The 18,085-nt window shown below is 54.4% G+C and overlaps 1 protein-coding gene across 1 annotated transcript; it reads left to right on the top strand.

Annotated features, from left to right (window-relative positions):
• Window positions 1-656: 656 nt before the first annotated feature.
• Ntrk1 (neurotrophic receptor tyrosine kinase 1) lies at window positions 657-17,231 on the top strand. Its single transcript, XM_051198869.1, has 17 exons — window positions 657-940; window positions 3,684-3,758; window positions 3,955-4,026; window positions 5,703-5,771; window positions 6,382-6,533; window positions 6,713-6,855; window positions 9,054-9,186; window positions 11,025-11,354; window positions 11,718-11,735; window positions 11,893-11,948; window positions 12,154-12,256; window positions 12,637-12,783; window positions 13,082-13,212; window positions 13,341-13,513; window positions 15,116-15,356; window positions 15,644-15,802; window positions 16,878-17,231. Exons 1-17 carry the CDS (start codon window positions 729-731, stop codon window positions 17,061-17,063), a joined length of 2,400 nt encoding a protein of 799 aa, XP_051054826.1. The 5' UTR covers window positions 657-728; the 3' UTR covers window positions 17,064-17,231.
• The last annotated feature ends 854 nt before the right edge of the window (window positions 17,232-18,085 follow it).

The following is an 18,085-nucleotide window of genomic DNA, read 5'->3' as shown; positions in this document are numbered from 1 at the left end:
CGGGGACTGACCTTAAGGAACAACCTAGCAGGGCTGCGAACCGCGCTCCCCGGCCCTCGAAGACCCAGGCCGGGCGCAAACGCCGCGGCGCAAGGGCTTCTAGCGCCACCCTGTGGCCTCTTGTGGGCCGAGCGGTCTTCACTTTTCACTCTCTCCAGCTGTGTTGAGAGAACACTTCTCTGCCCCTTCTGTTTTCCTCCCCAGGTTCTGAGTCCAGTCGTTCTGGGACCCTCTCCCTTCCTTACTAGCGTCTGGAGAGTGCTCATCAAATTTATTCCAAGTGACATACACACTCTCTTAGGCAAGTGCACCGTGAGGCTGGCTGGGATGACCTGGACTTCAACCTTTTCCTTGCTTAATCTCTCCCTGTCCTCGCAAATCTGGAAATGCAGCTGTTTTACTGGGAGAAATAACGTATCAGCTTCCTAGCCCGCCCCAGTCTCAGAAGACACTTGTGAGGCATTCTGTAGCAGTCCCCCGCCCCAGGTCTCCTACAGCCGCGAGGGACATTAGGGAGGTTAGCTGGCATTAGGGGCCCAAAGGGGAGGAGGGGGCGCTGGGGGCACTGGCCGGCGGGGCGGGGCGTGGCGGGGCGTGGCTGCGGGTGCCGCCCTCCCCTGGTGTCTGGTCTTTAACACCGCCCCGCGCACGTGTCGCGCGAGGCCGGGCGGTGGCAGCTAAGAGCGCACGGACGGCTGCGCGGCCCGAGCTTGGCGGGCGCCGCCGCGATGCTGCGAGGCCAGCGGCGCGGGCAGCTGGGCTGGCATCGCCGGGCCGCGGGGCTAGGAGGCCTGCTGGCTTCGCTGATGCTGGCCTCTGCCTGCGCCGCATCCTGTCGTGAGGCTTGCTGCCCCGTGGGCTCCTCGGGGCTGCGCTGCACCAGGGCAGGGACCCTGGATACCCTCCGCGGCCTGCGGGGCGCCGGGAACCTGACGGAGCTGTGAGTGTGTGGCAGGGGAGGTATGCGGGGTCAGGAGGGCACAGCCCTTCCCCGAGGGCGCGCACTCACCTCTGGCTTGAGGGGCCAGACTTGGCTGCTGCAGGAGGCTGGCACGTGTAGCCTTTGGCTGTGCTGCAGCGGCTTTGCTGTTGCTGCCACCACCCTGGCAAAGCCGCGCAGTCACTGTCTGGATGTCGCCCAGGATTAAGGGTAGCTGGCTGGGGTGCTGGCTTGGGGCAGAGCAAAAGGGGAAACTCGGTAGACCAGGTCTTGGTCCATCGATCTAGGAGCCTCTTTGTGGGGTTCATTCAAGAGCCCAAGTTCTGCCCGTTGGTGTGGGGTTAGCTGTGGAGAATTCGGCACTGTGCACCTTTGCCATCTTCTCTTTCTAAGGGGGAAGCCAGCCCCCAACCTCTTCCTTGTTATGACTAGGGAATCTAGGTCTTCCCTTGGTTTGTGATTGAGCTGGAGATGGTGAGGAACCAGCTTGGTGTCTGAGCTTTTCTTCTTTCCATTGACACGACTTCTTGATTTGGATGTGGGAAATGAAAAAAGCCCTTTGCTTTTCTCCCATCACCAATGTCTCCTGAGTTGTATCAGGGAGTCAGGGCTGTTGCTGAGGGATTCTCCCTTCTTCCAGGTCCAGAGCTGGGCGGAACCTTCAGCTCTGCAGTACTTTGACAATCTGCAATAATTGGTTTTAAAAAAATACTCAAGTACTTCTTAGCAGATGGTGAAACCTATGAGAGTATAATTGACCTGAAGGGGCTCAGCATCCCAGGGTGATGGCTGGGAAATACTGGAGTATTCTGCATGCTGGTGAACCCAGCAGCCAGCAGTGATTGGCACCGAGTTATTCGGGCATCTTGTAGTAATTAACGGAGAGACTCAATCTCTTTCTAATGACCCTAGGGAGACCAAGAAGAGAGGGCATGGCCTTGTCTTGGTCGGGCCTAGGCTCCTGCATGATGAGGTCTAGATTGTAGCTGCCAGGCCTGTCTGTTCCTGACTGTTACCCTCTGCGTTCTCATTCCCCAGTGCCTTTCCAGGCTCCAAGGGAGTCCAGCCCAGGGACAGAGGCAGTGGGCAAGCTAGGGCTGTAGAAGAGGAGGTTGGCAGAGTAGTGAGCTGAGATGTCCCCCTGGGTGGGGCCCAATCCTCCCACCTCGTCCTGCACAGTCCTCTCCCTCCTCCCTCACCCGCATAGCTAACAAGGAGCTAATGGACTCGAATAGACAGATTGATTATGAATCCGAACAAATGAGGCGGCTTGGAGCACACTGCCTGACAGCCCGTACTTACCCAGCTCTTCACATCTTACCAACTCCCTGGGTCTCTGTAGCTTGAAACCCTTGGGGCAGAACAGGGATCTATCTGGCTTCCCCCAAAGTGGCTGTCTGCACTTCTTAGGCTTCCAGGGTGAGGATGGACATGCACTGTCCCATTGGAGTCAAGGCTGGAAAACAGGGTGGGGTGGGACGGGGGCTGGACTGAGCCTGTCCCCTCGCTGTTCTTTTACTAAGGGAAAATCCGAAAGAGAGGGAAAGAGTTCTGAGAAGTGCTAGTGAGTCAGGGGCCCCTGCCACACACATACGGGGGTGGGGACAGCAGAGGAAAACATGGACATGCCACTACAGGGGAGTAACTTCGCAGGAACTCCCAGATGCCAGATCCACAAGATAGGACTGCATCCACAGCCACCACCACCCCTGCCCCCAAGTGCCTCCTCTCTCTCTCTCTCTCTCTCTCTCTCTCTCTCTCTCTCTCTCTCTCTCTCTCCCTCCTCCCTGGTTCTCAGTCCTTATCTCTGCCTCCATGGCCCCCTGCCCTGATCTGTATGTCCCTTCCCATCACCACTACTCAGTCTCTTCAGAGTTTCTTGCTCTTTGTTTTCCTGCCCACCTTCTGCTACCTCATTCAGCCTTCCCGTGTCTCACATTGTATCTCCATCATCTCCTCAGCCACACACTCAGACCTCATCTGCTCCATGCTCCTCTCTCCCTTTCTGGGTCCTTCATGGATCAAGGAGGGACTAAGGGGTTGCCAACATCTCTATGCTTTTTGCTTATTTTGGAAAAGTGCTGGAGAGGAGAGAATAGGGGAAGAATCAAGGTTTTGAGGGGACAGAGACTGGTGTGTGTGTGTGTGTGTGTGTGTGTGTGTGTGTGTGTTCAATGAACCCAGATACCAGTCTCAGAGCTGTGTTTGGGGCACACATTAGCATGACAATTGGGGCATCTTTAGCACTGGGTGGAGCAGCAGCACTGTGAGCCTTGTCCTTTGTGGAAGTGTGTCCCAGCCGGACCCCCGTATTGTTGAGCACGTTTGTGCTGGAGAGGCCTGCTATAAAAATGGAGCCCTGAGCTGAGAATGACAGTGTGCACTGACTAACGTGTCTTCACACCTTCTCATCTGTGTATGCATGAGAGACGTCTATGTGAGCTTAGTCCATGCGTGTCCTTGGGTGAGGGTGTGAGGATACCCCCATGCGTTTCTGTGCAGTTGCATATGTGTTGCAGGAGGCATGTGAGAGTCTGTATGTTTGTAAAGGTGAGGGTGCATGCATGCATGTATGCACATGTGTGAGTCGTGTCAGCATGTGGGGGGCATGTGCATGAATGGGCATGTGAAATGGGTCTGGGTGTGGATGGCGCATGTGCCTGTGGGGGGGAGGTGAGTGGGTGGTGGGATGGGGTAACTCCATTGAGGTCCTGACCCTGTTGACCCGCCCCTCTCCCTGCAGCTATGTGGAGAACCAGCAGCGCCTGCAACGCCTGGACTTTGGGGACTTGCAGGGCCTGGGGGCGTTGAGAAGCCTGTGAGGACTAAGGGTAGACAGGGTGGGACTGGGCACAGGGTGGTGGGTGAGAATCTGGGAGAAGTGTGGAGGCTCAGGGGTTTGAGGGGCCCAGGTAATTGTTTAAACTAAGGGATGGAGAGGGGTGCGTGGCTCCACAGGGGTGTCTGGCGTGGGTGAGCAGAGGGCAGAACTTAAATTCTTACCCCTTCCCTAGAACCATCGTGAAGAGTGGCCTTCACTTTGTGGCCCCGAATGCCTTCCATTTCACTCCTCGGCTCAGTCACCTGTGAGTGGCCAGGTTGGATCCGTGGGGCAGGGCTGAAGAGACCTCCAGACGTGGGGTGCTGATAGGCTTTGTGTTGCCCAAGGGACCGTCCAGGGTGGTGTTCTGATTCATCTAGCCAGACTAGAATCCTTGTGGCCCCATTCCATGCCATATGCCTCAGCTGCTCAGAAGCAGCCAGCCAGGCTCTCTGCCTGGAGCTCATAGGGACTGAGGGGCAGGAGTAAGATTCCTGGGTTCTGGTCGGAATTCCATCTCCTCCCCTGTGGGGTGCCCTGACCTGGCCCCAGGCCAACCTGGGAGGTGGTATGTTCTGTCTGCTACTTCTCATCCTCCTCATTCCTAAGGGCTATAGCTACTTGTCCTGTAGAGGACAGAGAGGGACATAGGTTGGGTAGAAGATGCAGTTAGAGTCCCTAGCAGTCCCTCCCTGGGTCGGGGGCCTGTCATTCACAGGGTTGACTGGGTCTCTCAGAGGGATCTGGACATTTGAACACAAGTGTTATGTTACCTACTGTATGTACTGGTTTTTAAAATGTACACTTGGGCTTGGAGATATGGCTCAGTTGGCGGAGGATTTACCTACTGTTCACAAAGCCCTGGGTTCGATCCCTACCTCCATAAACCATGCATACCTGTAACCCTAACACTGGGGAGGAGGGGACAGGAGGATCAGAGGTCCCAGGTCATATATGGCTATCCAGCAAGGCCCAGGCCAGCTTTTTGTCTAAGCAAAACAAAAGAACAACCACCACAAAAACCTTAAAAAGAATTTTTTAAATGTGTACTTGGTGGCAGTTCATGAGTCCCATGGCAATAACTGCTTGCAGTCAACCCTGGGATGGAGATGATATGATCCCCACTTTATAGGTAAAGATTCTGGAAATTAAGTCGTCCTTTGACTGAGGTCACCCAGCTGTACGTGGCAGAACAGATCCTATGTCCACCTCTGATCTGTCTCCAAGGTGGTGGTATTCCAGGAGCTTGTGTGAGGGCTCCTATTCAACTCAGTCTCTGTTAAGTCAGGGATGGCTAGGCAGGCAAGTGGTTAGGGCATGTCCTTGAAAGACGAGGGTCCTGGCAATGGCGGTTATTGTAGACCCAAAGCAGTGAGCCTCCTGCAGCAGTTTCCTGGGGGCCCAGGGGTGGAGCCCTGGCTGGGTGCTCTCTCCCTTGCCTGGGGAGCTATGTCCCTGGGTCTCTTCCTGCCTGAAGTGCCTGTGGAGGAAGAGGAAGGAAGGGAAGGGGACCTGAGGAAGTGCTTTGACACCCCTGTCTTGAGGTTAGGCGGGAGGGAGGAGGGGGTTGCCGCAGTCCTCCCCTCCCCCTTGGTGGGGACACAGATGGAACCCCTTACCCCAGCTGTGGCCTCAGCACTTCGCCAGCTGGGGCCGCCGAGGTGTGGGGGGAGGGTAACCGGCTGTTCCCTAGCGTCTCTCTCCCTGGGGTCAGTCAGGGAGGGGGTTAAGTGGGATTAACCCTTGTTGTCCCAAGGAGAAGATACACTCAGAAAGACTTACCTGCCCCATGACATTCCTACATTCCCACAAACCCACAGGCACAGCACGCGACTTCTGATTGCCTGGGCTGGGGGTGGGGAGCAAGCAATCTCCTTCATGCTCCTGCCTCAGACTGGGTCACAGTAAGGTCACAGGCTCAGGGCATCTGTCCTCCCACAGGAATCTGTCCTCCAATGCGTTGGAGTCCCTTTCCTGGAAAACTGTGCAGGGCCTCTCCCTACAGGACCTGTGAGTGTGTGGGCAGGGGCAGGGCGAGGGGCTGTGTGTATGATGGGTGGCTGTTTATGTTTGTGTCTCCGGGACTATATGTTACTGTGTCTATGTGGAACAGGGGAGGGGTAGGAGGTGGGGTATCTTTGGAGACTGTATTGTGTCTATGAGCTTGCACTGGGGATTACGTGCATGCTTGTCATCCACTCCCCTCCACCGAGGCAGAGACTAGTACTGTCCTGGGCTGGGCTGGGCAGCCAGCATGAATGAGTAGCTGTGTCTGTTCAGAAGCTAGGCTCAGAGCTGTATTAAACAGCCCACAGGCCCACCTTGATGCTTGAGGATGGACAGTAGCCTGATTCCAGTGCACACACTGGAAGGGAGTTACACACAATAGTCCACGTGTGTGATGGCTTCCTAAAGCCTGTGGGCCATGGCAAGACAGCCTTCTTGTCACCATGCTTGGCTTCTCACTTTAGAGCTGGGGTAAAGGGAACCCATGCAGCTCTGGGCCTGATCTCCTTCTGCTTAGACCCCTTGCAGCTGGTCATCTCCAAAGCGCTGCATCCTGACTCCTCAGACCTGTTGCACCCTCTTTCCCCGACCCCTGGCATCCCCTACCCAACAGGACCTTGTCAGGGAACCCGCTGCACTGTTCCTGTGCCCTACACTGGCTCCAGCGCTGGGAGCAGGAGGGGCTGTGTGCTGTGCGTACACAGGAGCTTCAGGGATCTGGGCCTGGGGACCAGTTTCTCTCACTCAGACACAACACCAGTTGTGGTAGGTGCTGTTGTAGGATGGGGAAGCCTGGGGGTCTGCCTGGAGGGACTTGGGGTAGAATTGGCAGGAGCTATGGGCCCTGGAGGCTGGGTGTATTGCTTAGGTTTGGGGTCATGATCAGGGTGGGACTTACTAGCTCACCTCTAGGTTCTAATGTCCGTCCATACCCTGGGTGGCAGGTGTACCCACAGTGAAGATCCAGATGCCCAACGACTCTGTGAGAGTGGGGGATGACGTATTTCTGCAGTGCCAGGTGGAGGGGCAGGCCCTGCAACAGGCTGGCTGGATCCTCACAGAGCTGGAAGGGCTAGCCACTGTGAAGGTGAGAAGCCTTGCAGCCCCTCAAAGGAGACAAAGATCAGGCAAAAGTAATCAGGGAGGCTGGAAGGATGGAGATGGCTCAGACTGCATGCTAGCAGGGAGTGAGAGCAGAGAACAACAGGTCCTGAGGACAGGCCTCCTGGACCTCCCAGGTCCTGACCTCCATCTTTGAGCACAATACTGGCTGGAAGAGAGAGGGCTGTAGCTCACATGTGAGACCAGAAGGGCACTAACTAACAGGCCATCCCTCCCATGTAGTCTTTTTTCTAGCTCAGGAAACAGAGGCGTGGGGACAGGGCGGGATCTGGGTTCCATACCCAGAACAGTTACTAGGGCTTCTGGAGTGTGCTGGACACTCAGGAAGCAGCATTCTCTTGGGTATGCTCTGAACACATTAGCGAAGGGCAGCTGGCTCCAGCTCTCACCACTTAGTCTTAAAAAAATCTGTGCATACATGTGCATTGGAACACACATGCACTGGCACACATGTGGAGTCAGAGGACAAGCTCAGGTGTCCATCCCCACCTCCATCTCATTCCACTTTCTTCACTGCTTGTCCGTGAGCTCCCAGGGACTCTCATGACTCTGCCTCCCATCTCGCTTGCAAGATCACGGGAGTTATAGAATGATGCCGAGTCCAGCTTTATGTGGATTCTGGGGATTCAAACTCTGTCCTTCATACGTTTATGACTGTCCCTTCAGTCCCTGCTAATTACTTCTTGGGATAATTTACACACACATACACACACACACAGACACACACACACACACACACACACAATTTCTACCTGCTTTTTGGTTTTCTTATTTGTAAACTGAGGTAGCCATGGTGAGCCTCTGATACCCTCCCTGCCCCTTACCTGAGCATCTGCCCAGGCCTTGCATCCATTCTCAAGCTGGCCACAGGCCACCAACAATGGCTGCAGCTGACTTCAGAGGTCTCCCCCGGCCCCCCACAGGGTTCTGTGTCTAGCTCTGACTGTCCTGGAACTGGTTGCTCTCTCCCCTCAACACACCTCAGTTAGGGTATGACTTTTCTATGGAAGTTTTTGGGAACAGGTGTTAGTAACATGCCAATTCCTAAAAGAGAGACCGGAAACTGGGCCTTCCCGAAGGTGTCCGAGGCTGTCTCCACACGCAGGCATGGGACTCTCCTCTGCTTGTCCCCTTCCCCTTACTCCCTTTCAGCAACCTTGCGCTCTGAGTGGGAAGAGCCCCAGCAGCAGTGGTTTGCTGTGTCGCCAGCATTCTCCGTCCTCTACTCCAGCAACTGGAGTTGACTCTCTTTTACAGTGAGGGTCCCCAAACTGAACAACCTCAACCCATAGGTCTTCTTCCTCATTTCTGGATGGACATAGCCCACTGTAAAATTGTGAACAAGACCTCTGAAGTTGGGTCGGGGTGGGGGTGAACACCTTTAATCCTAGCACTTGGGAGGTAGGGGCAGGTGGGTCTCTGAGTCTGAGGCCAGCCTGGTCTACAGAGTGAATTCTAGACCAGCCAGGGCTACATGGTGAGACTCAGTTTCTGAGGGTGGGGAGTAGGAAATCGGAACATTCTGCCTACTCCAACCTATAAATAATCGCTGGAGTCATCAAGATTGAGAATTCTTGAAAGGTCATATAATGTACACGTGGTGCAGCCATGATTTCTTGGGAAGATCAGCTAAGCTGGATCTAATCTTTTGGTGGCGGTGATTCCCAGGCACTTCGTCTTTCTGATGTCACTCACTGGCATCACTTTCCTTTGCCAGAGGTTACGCTTTTGCTGAAGCTGCTTCTAGTGTGACCTGCTCACAATCCCTTTGCTTCTGACCTCCCTTGGACTGACAGAGTTTCACAGACCTTTGTGAGCCAGGGATGTTAGCAAGGCTTTCCTTGCCCTTCTGAGGAGCTGCACATGAATATGGTGGCTGGAGTTCCGGGGCGGCTATATGGCCCCTTGGTTGCAGCCTCCATTGTAGAGTAGTAACTACCTGTTTTGAGGCTGTTGTTTACATTTTAGATTTCTCTGACCCAGGAGCTACTCTACAAACTCTGAAGACCATTCTCTGTCACAGAGCTGCCCCCCTTCCCCTCGCTTCCCCAAACCTCCTATTTCCCTATGGGGTCATAGGGCTCTCAAACACATCATCCCCGTCGCCCTGCCTCCTGCCTGCGCCTGCTGAAACCCTTCTGATGTCTTTCTTCCCTGGTCCAGAAATCTGGAGATCTTCCATCCCTGGGGCTAACCCTGACCAGTGTCACCAGTGACCTCAACAAGAAGAATGTGACGTGCTGGGCAGAGAATGATGTGGGCCGGGCTGAGGCCTCTGCCCAAGTCGTCGTCTCCTGTAAGCCCCTGTGCCTGTGATAGCCCCTGAACAGAGAGGGGTGGGTGGGAGGGTGAGTGGGCGCCCTTACAGCTGCTCCCTCCCAGCTGTTTCCAGATTCCCACGAAAACCTGATCCTGCCTGGGAAGTCCTAGAGGCTCCTCAAGGCCAGAGGGTTAGGGATGGATTTCTTTCTGGCCTGCTGCCCAAGCTTGCTACCTGAGGCCCTCAGCACCAGCTGCAGGCTGGCCTCACTGCCTGTCCCTCTGTAAGGCTTTTGTCCTACTATCGCCTTATCCGTTTGTGCCCCTTAAGGTTTTTGTCTAGGTTTGGGATAAGCACTTGTAGCCGGTGAAATCTCCTCTAGCCCAGGAGTGAACTTCCAGCTTAGGCTGACATCTGTGCAAAGTGAATGTTGTGGGTGGAATGAGCTCAGGGCTAGACTTCTAGTGAAGGAGGCGTGTGTCAGTTCTGCATCCTGTCCTTAGACAAGCGTTGGTTTAATGGAGGGGATGCAGCCGCAGACAAGCATCTTTGAAGAGGGGAATTCCTCTCTTGAGTTCCTTTTTATGCTTGTTGCCCAATTTATCTAGCTTTGCCAACAAATTATCTTTAATCTATGTTCCAACATCATTTCTTCCTTATTGTGAAATACACATACTTAGGTACACCAATCATACACATTATTAATTTACTTATTTAGCGATGGAGTCTTGCAGGCAGCCCTGGAACTCAGAATCCTCTTGCCTCAGCCAAGTGCTGGGATTACAGAACCGCCATACCTAGCTGACATATATACTTTAAGAAGGAGTTAGCCTTGCCAAGACTTTAGAAGACACCCTCTCTTAGTCCTAACTCCATCTCTCCATCCTGATTTTTATGTTCAATACTTCCTCGTGAAAATAACTTTCTACAGAAGCTGGGAATTGTCAATAATGAGCATTTTCCACTGCTTAGAAGCCTCTTCTCTGGCAGAGGGCCCTGGTTGGGTTTCCAGCACGTACACAGTAGCTCACAACCACCTGTAGCTCCATTTCCAAGGGATCTGATGCCCTCTTCAAGGTCACCAGGCATGCATGTGGTAAACATACAGAGAAATCCTGTCTCGAAAAACCAAAAAAATAAAATAATAACAATACTTTTCTACATGTCTGCTTCCCTATTAGAAAAATTTTGCTTGTTTTTACACATTGCATAAATGAAAACGTTATTTTTTATCTATTCTGTTTTGTTCAACCTTCATATTTGGGAAATCCATCTGTGGCAACTAAAGTAACTGTAACTCCTTCACATACTACATGCCTTTCATGGTATGAATGCTGGTGAGAATTCCCATAAATTTGTATGTGTTTATATACATAAGTTACACATATATATTTTGCCTGTTTTGAGGGGTTTTCAGTTCTTCAGGGTTTTGACTCAAAAGCCATGCTTCTTGACTGTTTTCATTCTTCCTTTCCTTTTCTTTTTCTTTAGTGCTATAACTGGCCTTGGATGGAACCCAGGACAAACCGTGTCCCAGCCTAGCAAATGCTCTCTTACTGAGCCACATCCTAGCACTGTTATCTACTTGTTTAGAGACAAGGTCTTTCTAAGTTACTCAGGCCTTGAACTTGTACCCGTCTGCCTCCCAAGTAGCTTGGCTGGGAGGCCATCACCACCAGGCCTGTACTGGGCTCTATGTGTGTCCCTTACGCTTCTGAATTTTGTCTGTTTGCTGCCACATTCAGTACCATCTGCTAACTTTCTTCCAAATATGTCTTCTAGAGAATTTCGTAGGGTCTGCTACCCCTGGTTTCTCCTTCCCCAAATTCCTTCCAGCCAATCGCCCACTCCCTTCGTGTGCCCTCTTTCCGTAGTCCCCGCCACTGTGAGCCTGAGCCCGGCAGTGGAGCAGCATCACTGGTGCATCCCCTTCTCTGTGGACGGGCAGCCAGCGCCCTCTCTGCGCTGGTTCTTCAACGGCTCGGTGCTCAACGAGACCAGCTTCATCTTCACTCAGTTCTTGGAGTCCACGCTGACAAATGAGACCGTCCGGCACGGCTGCCTTCGCCTCAACCAGCCCACCCATGTCAACAACGGGAACTACACACTGCTGGCTGCCAACGCCTATGGCCAGGCGGCTGACTTCATCATAGCTGCCTTTATGGACAACCCTTTTGAGTTCAACCCTGAGGATCCCATCCCTGGTGTGAGAGCTACCCTGAACCCCGCCCTGCTCCTGGGAGGCACGTGGGTAGAGAGCCAGCCATCCTGGGAGGTCTGGCCTCTGTCTGCCATGACCCTGGTTCTCAGAGCTAGAGTGCTTTGTCCTGGACAAAAGAGCTGGTGGCTAGCTCTCCACTGTCCTTGCCCCTCTCCCAAGCCAGGCCTGCAGAGGCCCTGAGCTGTTCCCCCTATCCAGGCTGAAGAGAGGGTTGTACACTCCAAGCAGCTATAGCGCCCTCTTTCTTGAGGCCCAGCAGCCTACCTCACCCTGCAAAGGAACATTCTGGAGGGCAGGGCCTCGCCGTTTCCCCTCTGACTGCTTTCTCTCCTCTTTCCTGCGGCAGTCTCCTTCTCGCCAGTGGGTGAGTTGCCTGGGCTGGAGGGCAGCTGTGTTGTCTCAGAGCCGAAGCAGAGGGGACAACTAGCTGGGACCCTGAAGTGTGGCGAGGGTGGGGAGCTGCTGGAGGAGACATGGCGGTATGTGTCAAGGCCCACCCTTTGTGCCCTGTGTCCCCACAGACACCAACAGCACATCAAGAGACCCAGTGGAGAAGAGAGATGAAACACCTTTTGGGGTGAGTGTGGGATGTGGAAGCTTATGGGGGTGTGTGGAATGGGGTGCCCGTCGTTTGGAGATAGAGTAAGACAACCAGTCTGCTGTGTTCTGAGCTTGGTTAGATGCTCCCCCAGCCTGGCTGAGGTCACTGGGGAAGCTGGGCTCCTCTGTAGGATGGGACTATGCAAGAGTACGGAAGCCTTTAGGACTGACACTACTTCTAGGTGTCTGTGGCTGTGGGCCTAGCCGTTTCTGCTGCCCTCTTCCTCTCTGCCCTGCTCCTTGTGCTCAACAAATGTGGACAGAGAAGCAAGTTTGGGATAAACCGTGAGTTGACAGCAGAGGGCTATCTGTCTGTCTGTCCACCGATCCTACTGGCTTGGTTTTCTCCTGTCTCTTCCTGCCTATGCCCTGTGTTTGGTGTGTTGCTGGGGGGTTGTCTGTGGGACTCGGGCTGTATGTGTGCTGGGCTGGCGCAGGGCTATTCATTTGTGGCTGTTGTCAAGCACTGAGTGGGTCTGGGGGGGCTCAGTGCTGTCAGGAGCAGGGGAGGACTTTGATGTCAGGTACTGGGGCTTCCCTTGCCTGCTGTCTTGCTTTGTCATTAATCTTTCCTTCCTGCCAGTTAGTGGTGGTGGTGGGGAGCTGGCACCATTCAAGCTGATCTGAGCTGATGAGATTCCATGCTGGTGGTGTCTCTTCCCTAGGCCCTGCTGTGCTGGCTCCAGAGGATGGGCTCGCCATGTCCCTGCATTTCATGACACTGGGTGGCAACTCTCTTTCCCCTACTGAGGGCAAATGCTCCGGACTCCAGGGCCACATCATGGAGAACCCACAGTACTTCAGTGATGCCTGTGAGGAACTGTGATAGTAGGCGAGTGTGTGTGTGTGCGTGCGTGCGTGCGTGTGTGTGTGTGTGTGTGTGTGTGTGTGTGTGTGAAGCCCCCGAGCCATCACTGTGCTGACCCAGGCCTGTCCCCACCCTACCTCAAAGTCTAGCCTGCTTCCGGCTCAGGGCCCTATCTCCCATACAGGACTCTCCCTGGCCAGTCCTACCCACCCACACCCCGTTTCCTGTGGTTGCACTGCCCGTACCACTGCCCTATCCTGCCCATGCCAGGGCTGCCTTCTGACTTTACAAGCCCCTCCCAGGTGTCCATCACATCAAGCGCCGGGACATTGTGCTCAAGTGGGAGCTAGGGGAGGGAGCCTTTGGAAAGGTCTTCCTTGCTGAATGTTACAACCTTCTGAATGAGCAGGACAAGATGCTGGTGGCTGTCAAGGTGAGGCAATGGCTGGCCTGTGTCCATCCTTCAGAGTGCCATCGTGTCAGGGGGGTGGGTATTTGAATGGAATAGGACTTGAGATGGGACTGGAGTCCCCTCCAGCTCTGTGCCCATCCCTCCCCCAGGCACTGAAGGAGGCATCTGAAAGTGCTCGGCAGGACTTTCAGCGTGAGGCAGAGCTGCTCACCATGCTACAGCACCAGCACATCGTGCGCTTCTTCGGAGTCTGCACTGAGGGTCGCCCGCTGCTCATGGTCTTTGAGTACATGCGTCACGGGGACCTCAACCGTTTCCTCCGGTACAAGAACCCAGCCCCTCACTCGGTCCTTGGTCCCTTCCCTGCAAGAGTACCTTTGCTTATCTGCCTGCTTGAGAGGGAGACACCAGGAAGGGCGGGAAGGCACAGTTGCCACCCCCAGGGAGGTAGACTGGATAGGTGTGTGAATGTGGGTATGACTGTGAGACAGTTGTTAGCTTTGGGACCATGGTCTGCAAGACTGTATTGTGTTTGTATGCATAGAGGCCAGGCCTGCAGGGAGATGTGGTATGAAGGATGCTGACACCAGGCAGCCATCAGGCCCCTTCTGTGTTCTGAGTGCTTGTGTAGTGTTATAATTTTCAGCCTCCAAGCATATAAGTCATTTATATTGGAAGGGTGTCACACTAAACTCACTTCTTTTGGCTTTGGATAGGACAATGATGATGTTTAGTTCCTGATACCTGTAATCACTTTGAGAGATGTGTTGGCTTCATAAGAAGGTTTAGGGGTGACAAGACCTGCGAGGGCACACAGGAAGTGAAGGCTCCCACTCCAGCATAACTCCTACCCTCAGTAGGCTGTGATGGCCCTTCTCCCCCTAGGTAGCCGTAAGGACCAGGCAGGGTTAGCTGGTGGGAGCACCAACCAGAATCAGCCACCACATTGGTGAACCTTCCTTTCTGGCCAAGAGCGCACACCAGGGGGGAGATAGAGAAGGCTTCCTGGAAGAAGGGGCCTTAAAACTGAGACTGTAGTCAAGAGGCAGAGAAGTAAGCCTGAGAAAGGAGGCCAGGCCAAGCCGTGTAGCTGGGAGGGCGGCCCCATGTGTCAGTCAGACAAAAGTGTGGCTCTGGGTGAGAAAGCCGACGCTCATGGTCTGATTTCCCAGCAGTTCTAGGGCGGGAAGCCTCATGTGTACGGTTGATATGACTTAGCTATGAGAGACCTTGAGTAGGAGTGGACCCTGGGACAGCGTACCTCTGGGACAGTGTGCCCCCGGGGGGATGGATCCTGGGTAGCTCTTTTCCCTGGTTTATTTCTCTGCCTCTTGATTGGCCTCAGAGGTGTTCAACAAACACTTGACATGTGGGAAAAGGCATTGCTAGCAAAGCGACCAGTAGGAAGAAAGACTAGGAGGGAGAAATACTTGGGAAGTGTCACCAAGTGGTCAGGACAGCCTGGACTTGGGGGCTATGGGGCACCCTGGAAACCTTTGCGAAGGAAAACCATCCAAGGGATAGCTGGACACTAAGGACAAAAGTGGGAGGTGATGACAGGAGCCTCAAAGGGGACTCAAGTTGCTGGCCTGCAGCTGGGGACGCTCGCTCCCTGCGTGGGGCAGAGTGGGATAGGGGTCAGGGACAGCTCAGCTTAGAGCTTAGCCGAGACGTGCCTGAGTGCCAAGACAACAGTAGTGGGGACTAGGGCAGCTGGAGTTAGTATCCTTGGGGATGGGGTTGGTCATGGAGAAAGACAACCCCATTTTCCCTCCTTACCCCAACTCTCCAGACAGCTGCCTCCTCCTTTCTTTCCTCCATGTTTGCCCCTAGTCTCTTCCTTGATCACACCCAGTTGGAGAGATCCTCCCACAGCTCCTGGGTGCTCTCCCTCTCAGCCTCTTCCTCTCCCTGTCTTTCTCAGGTCCCATGGACCTGATGCGAAGCTGCTGGCTGGTGGTGAGGATGTGGCTCCTGGTCCTCTGGGCCTTGGGCAGCTGCTGGCTGTGGCTAGCCAGGTGGCTGCAGGTATGGTGTACCTGGCCAGCCTGCACTTTGTGCACCGGGACCTGGCTACACGCAACTGTCTGGTGGGTCAGGGACTAGTGGTCAAGATTGGAGACTTTGGCATGAGCAGGGACATCTACAGCACAGACTATTACCGCGTAAGGGTCCCTAAACCCTCCCCCCGCATCCATACTGTACACACCCTGGCTTGGAGTTTGTAAGATCCTACACTGGCCAGCTTGCCTTCCTCTTCCTCTAGTAGCGTGGGCTCCAGACTTTGGCCTCTGGTCTCCCATCCCTCCCAGCACCTCAGTCCTGGGTGGGAAACTGTCTTATCTACTGGTCCCCCAACCTGGTCCTGGCATCCCTTCTTTCTATCTATTTAATGTGGTGGGAATGGCTCTGTGGTTGCCCCCACTGGAGGTGATGCACTGCATCTCGGCAGGTGGGAGGTCGGACCATGCTGCCCATCCGCTGGATGCCACCTGAGAGCATCCTCTACCGCAAGTTCAGCACTGAGAGTGATGTGTGGAGCTTTGGGGTGGTGCTCTGGGAGATCTTCACCTACGGAAAGCAGCCCTGGTACCAGCTCTCCAACACCGAGGTCAGCCCTGCCCCGCATCCTGGGGGCCCTGTGCTTTCCCTCAGCCCCCTCCCCCTTCCTTTTTCCCTCTCCTGGTCCTTCTCTTGCTCAGTCTCCCGAACCCAAGCCCAGCTGGCTCCTAGTGGGCCCTTAGAGATCATTGTGGCTAGAGTCCAGGCCATGCCTGTGTGTTTTATAGGTCACAGTGGGCAGTAACAGGGCAGAGCCGAGGGTGGGAGAGAGGTTCTGATACAGGACGGCAGGAACGCTGGAGGTTAGATGGAGTGGAACGTCCCTGCCTTCCCTGCCCTCGGGCGGCCACAGTTAGAGCAGACCCCAGGTGTTCTGTCTCCCAGCAGCTCCCCAAGCCTCCTCGTTGGCTCACAGCTGTCAGTTTCCATTTCTCCTTCTAATGCAGTCTGTTCCCCCGAGGCTGATGGGGTGGGGGAGAGGGTTATAGATTTTAATTTTCTCAAGCACTGAGAGAAGAAATGGAATTAGTGCTGCCCATAATCTAAGTCCTCTAATGGGGACGGGGAGAAGGGGGAAGAGGCTCCAGGCGGCTTCTGCAACCATCTCCCTGTCACCATCTCTCTTTGTTAGATCCTGTAGCCACCCCAGCAGCCCTTCCTGGAGTCTGACTATGATCTTTATTGCTACAGTTTATTTTCAGCTATATCCCCAAGCAGTGGTGCCCACAGAAGGGGGCAGCCAGGGTTTCTTCTGCTTGGAACTGAAACAGCCATTTTGCCCCTGAAAGGCTATAGCTGTGGTCCCACGCTGGTCTTGCACAGCTGGGAGGTGGAGACTGAGGCCGAGGTTGATGGCCACGGCAATGCCATGCTCTCACCCTCTTCGCACCTGGCAAGTTGTCTTTGGGTGTGACACTAGCCTTCTGGAGGTGGTCCTAGAATGATTAAGACAATCCTTAATCATTCTCACTTTTCAGAGTCGGAGCAGGAAGAGTGCTCAGAGGTGATGCACAGCACAGTACAGTCAGCCAGGGCCCATCTGTGGAAGAGCATGTAACCTCCACGCCCTGAAGCCTCCCCACCCCACCCCGTTCATTCTCTTCTCTGTCTCTCCTGCGGCACAGGCCATCGAGTGCATCACGCAGGGTCGGGAGCTGGAGCGGCCGCGGGCCTGCCCTCCTGATGTCTACGCCATCATGCGTGGCTGCTGGCAGCGTGAACCGCAGCAACGCCACAGCATGAAGGATGTGCACGCACGTCTGCAGGCCCTGGCGCAGGCACCTCCCAGTTATCTGGACGTCCTGGGCTAGGAGCGGAGCCCGGCTCTCAGGCCACCCTGAGCTCCCTCAGCACCCAGCAGCTACCACACTCAAGCCTCTCACCCTCAGCATGTGGAGGGACCAGCAGACTGGGAATGGAGGGTAGCCTTGCTTGGTGGCCAGTATCCACCATAATAGCAATTATATTTATTATCCCTGGCTGTGTTTCTTGCCCATTCTTGTGGAGAAGGGCTTTGGGACTCTGTGCTCCTTGGGCTGCTGGATTCTCATTCCGGTCCCTTTGGGTTGCTGTCCCCCCTCTATGCAGCTGCCACCCACTTCATCTTCCCCCCTTGCCCGGTGACATTCTCTTCACACCCTCACTGTGTTTGGCTTTCAGAAAGGCTGATGCTGGGGATGGGGAATAGGGCCCCTGGGGATGGTAGCTGCTGCTGGTGGGGGTAGACAGAGCACACATTAGAACACATGGATAAGACAGAAAGAAATTCACGCTTGCGTGTGTGTGTGTGTGTGTGTGTGTGTGTGTGTGTGTGTGTGTGTGTACATACATGTGGCTAGAGCAGGGATAAGGACTGAAAGAGCAGAGTCTGGTGGAAAACACCTTTTACCCCAGCTACTCAGGAGAATTCACATTCAAGGGTCTACCTGGGCTTCTGAGTCAGTTCAAAGCCAGCCTGGGCAACTTAGGGAGACCCAGTCTCAAAACAAGTAAAAAGAGGGCTGGTAGACCTCTGCCTGATGTGTGTGAGGTCCTGGGTTCAATTCCCAGGACCTCGCTGTGGAGGGAGGGTGGGGAAGGAAGACACTGAAGATGAAGGGCCGGACCCCATTCCTTCCCTTCTGTTTCCCTTCTTGGCCCTGATGCTTTGAGATTAATACTTGGAGGCGGGGCTTGGACAAGGTGACTCCCTGAGGATGGACCTCTGGTGCTGTCTTAAGCTCCTCCTGGGGCAGATGAGGGTCTACCTCCCTTTGTGGCCTTAAGCAAAGGGCCTGAGGCTTCTGTCACATTAATATCCCCAAACTCTGCCACATCAGGGGAGCAGAGCCAG

The sequence above is a fragment of the Phodopus roborovskii genome, unplaced genomic scaffold, assembly GCF_943737965.1.
Source record: "Phodopus roborovskii unplaced genomic scaffold, PHOROB, whole genome shotgun sequence".
NCBI classification, from domain to species: domain Eukaryota; kingdom Metazoa; phylum Chordata; class Mammalia; order Rodentia; family Cricetidae; genus Phodopus; species Phodopus roborovskii.
The sequence above is the reverse complement of the archived record's forward strand: the minus strand, read 5'-3'. Positions and strand labels throughout refer to the sequence as shown.

Excerpts from the sequence above, each read along its gene's own strand:
- Ntrk1 (XM_051198869.1), top strand. The coding sequence starts at position 729 with ATGCTGCGAGGCCAGCGGCGCGGGCAGCTGGGCTGGCATCGCCGGGCC. Across the intron at positions 6,856-9,053 it reads AAGGGCTAGCCACTGTGAAG|AAATCTGGAGATCTTCCATC; the intron begins GTGAGAAGCCTT and ends TCCCTGGTCCAG. Across the intron at positions 12,257-12,636 it reads AAGCAAGTTTGGGATAAACC|GCCCTGCTGTGCTGGCTCCA; the intron begins GTGAGTTGACAG and ends TCTCTTCCCTAG.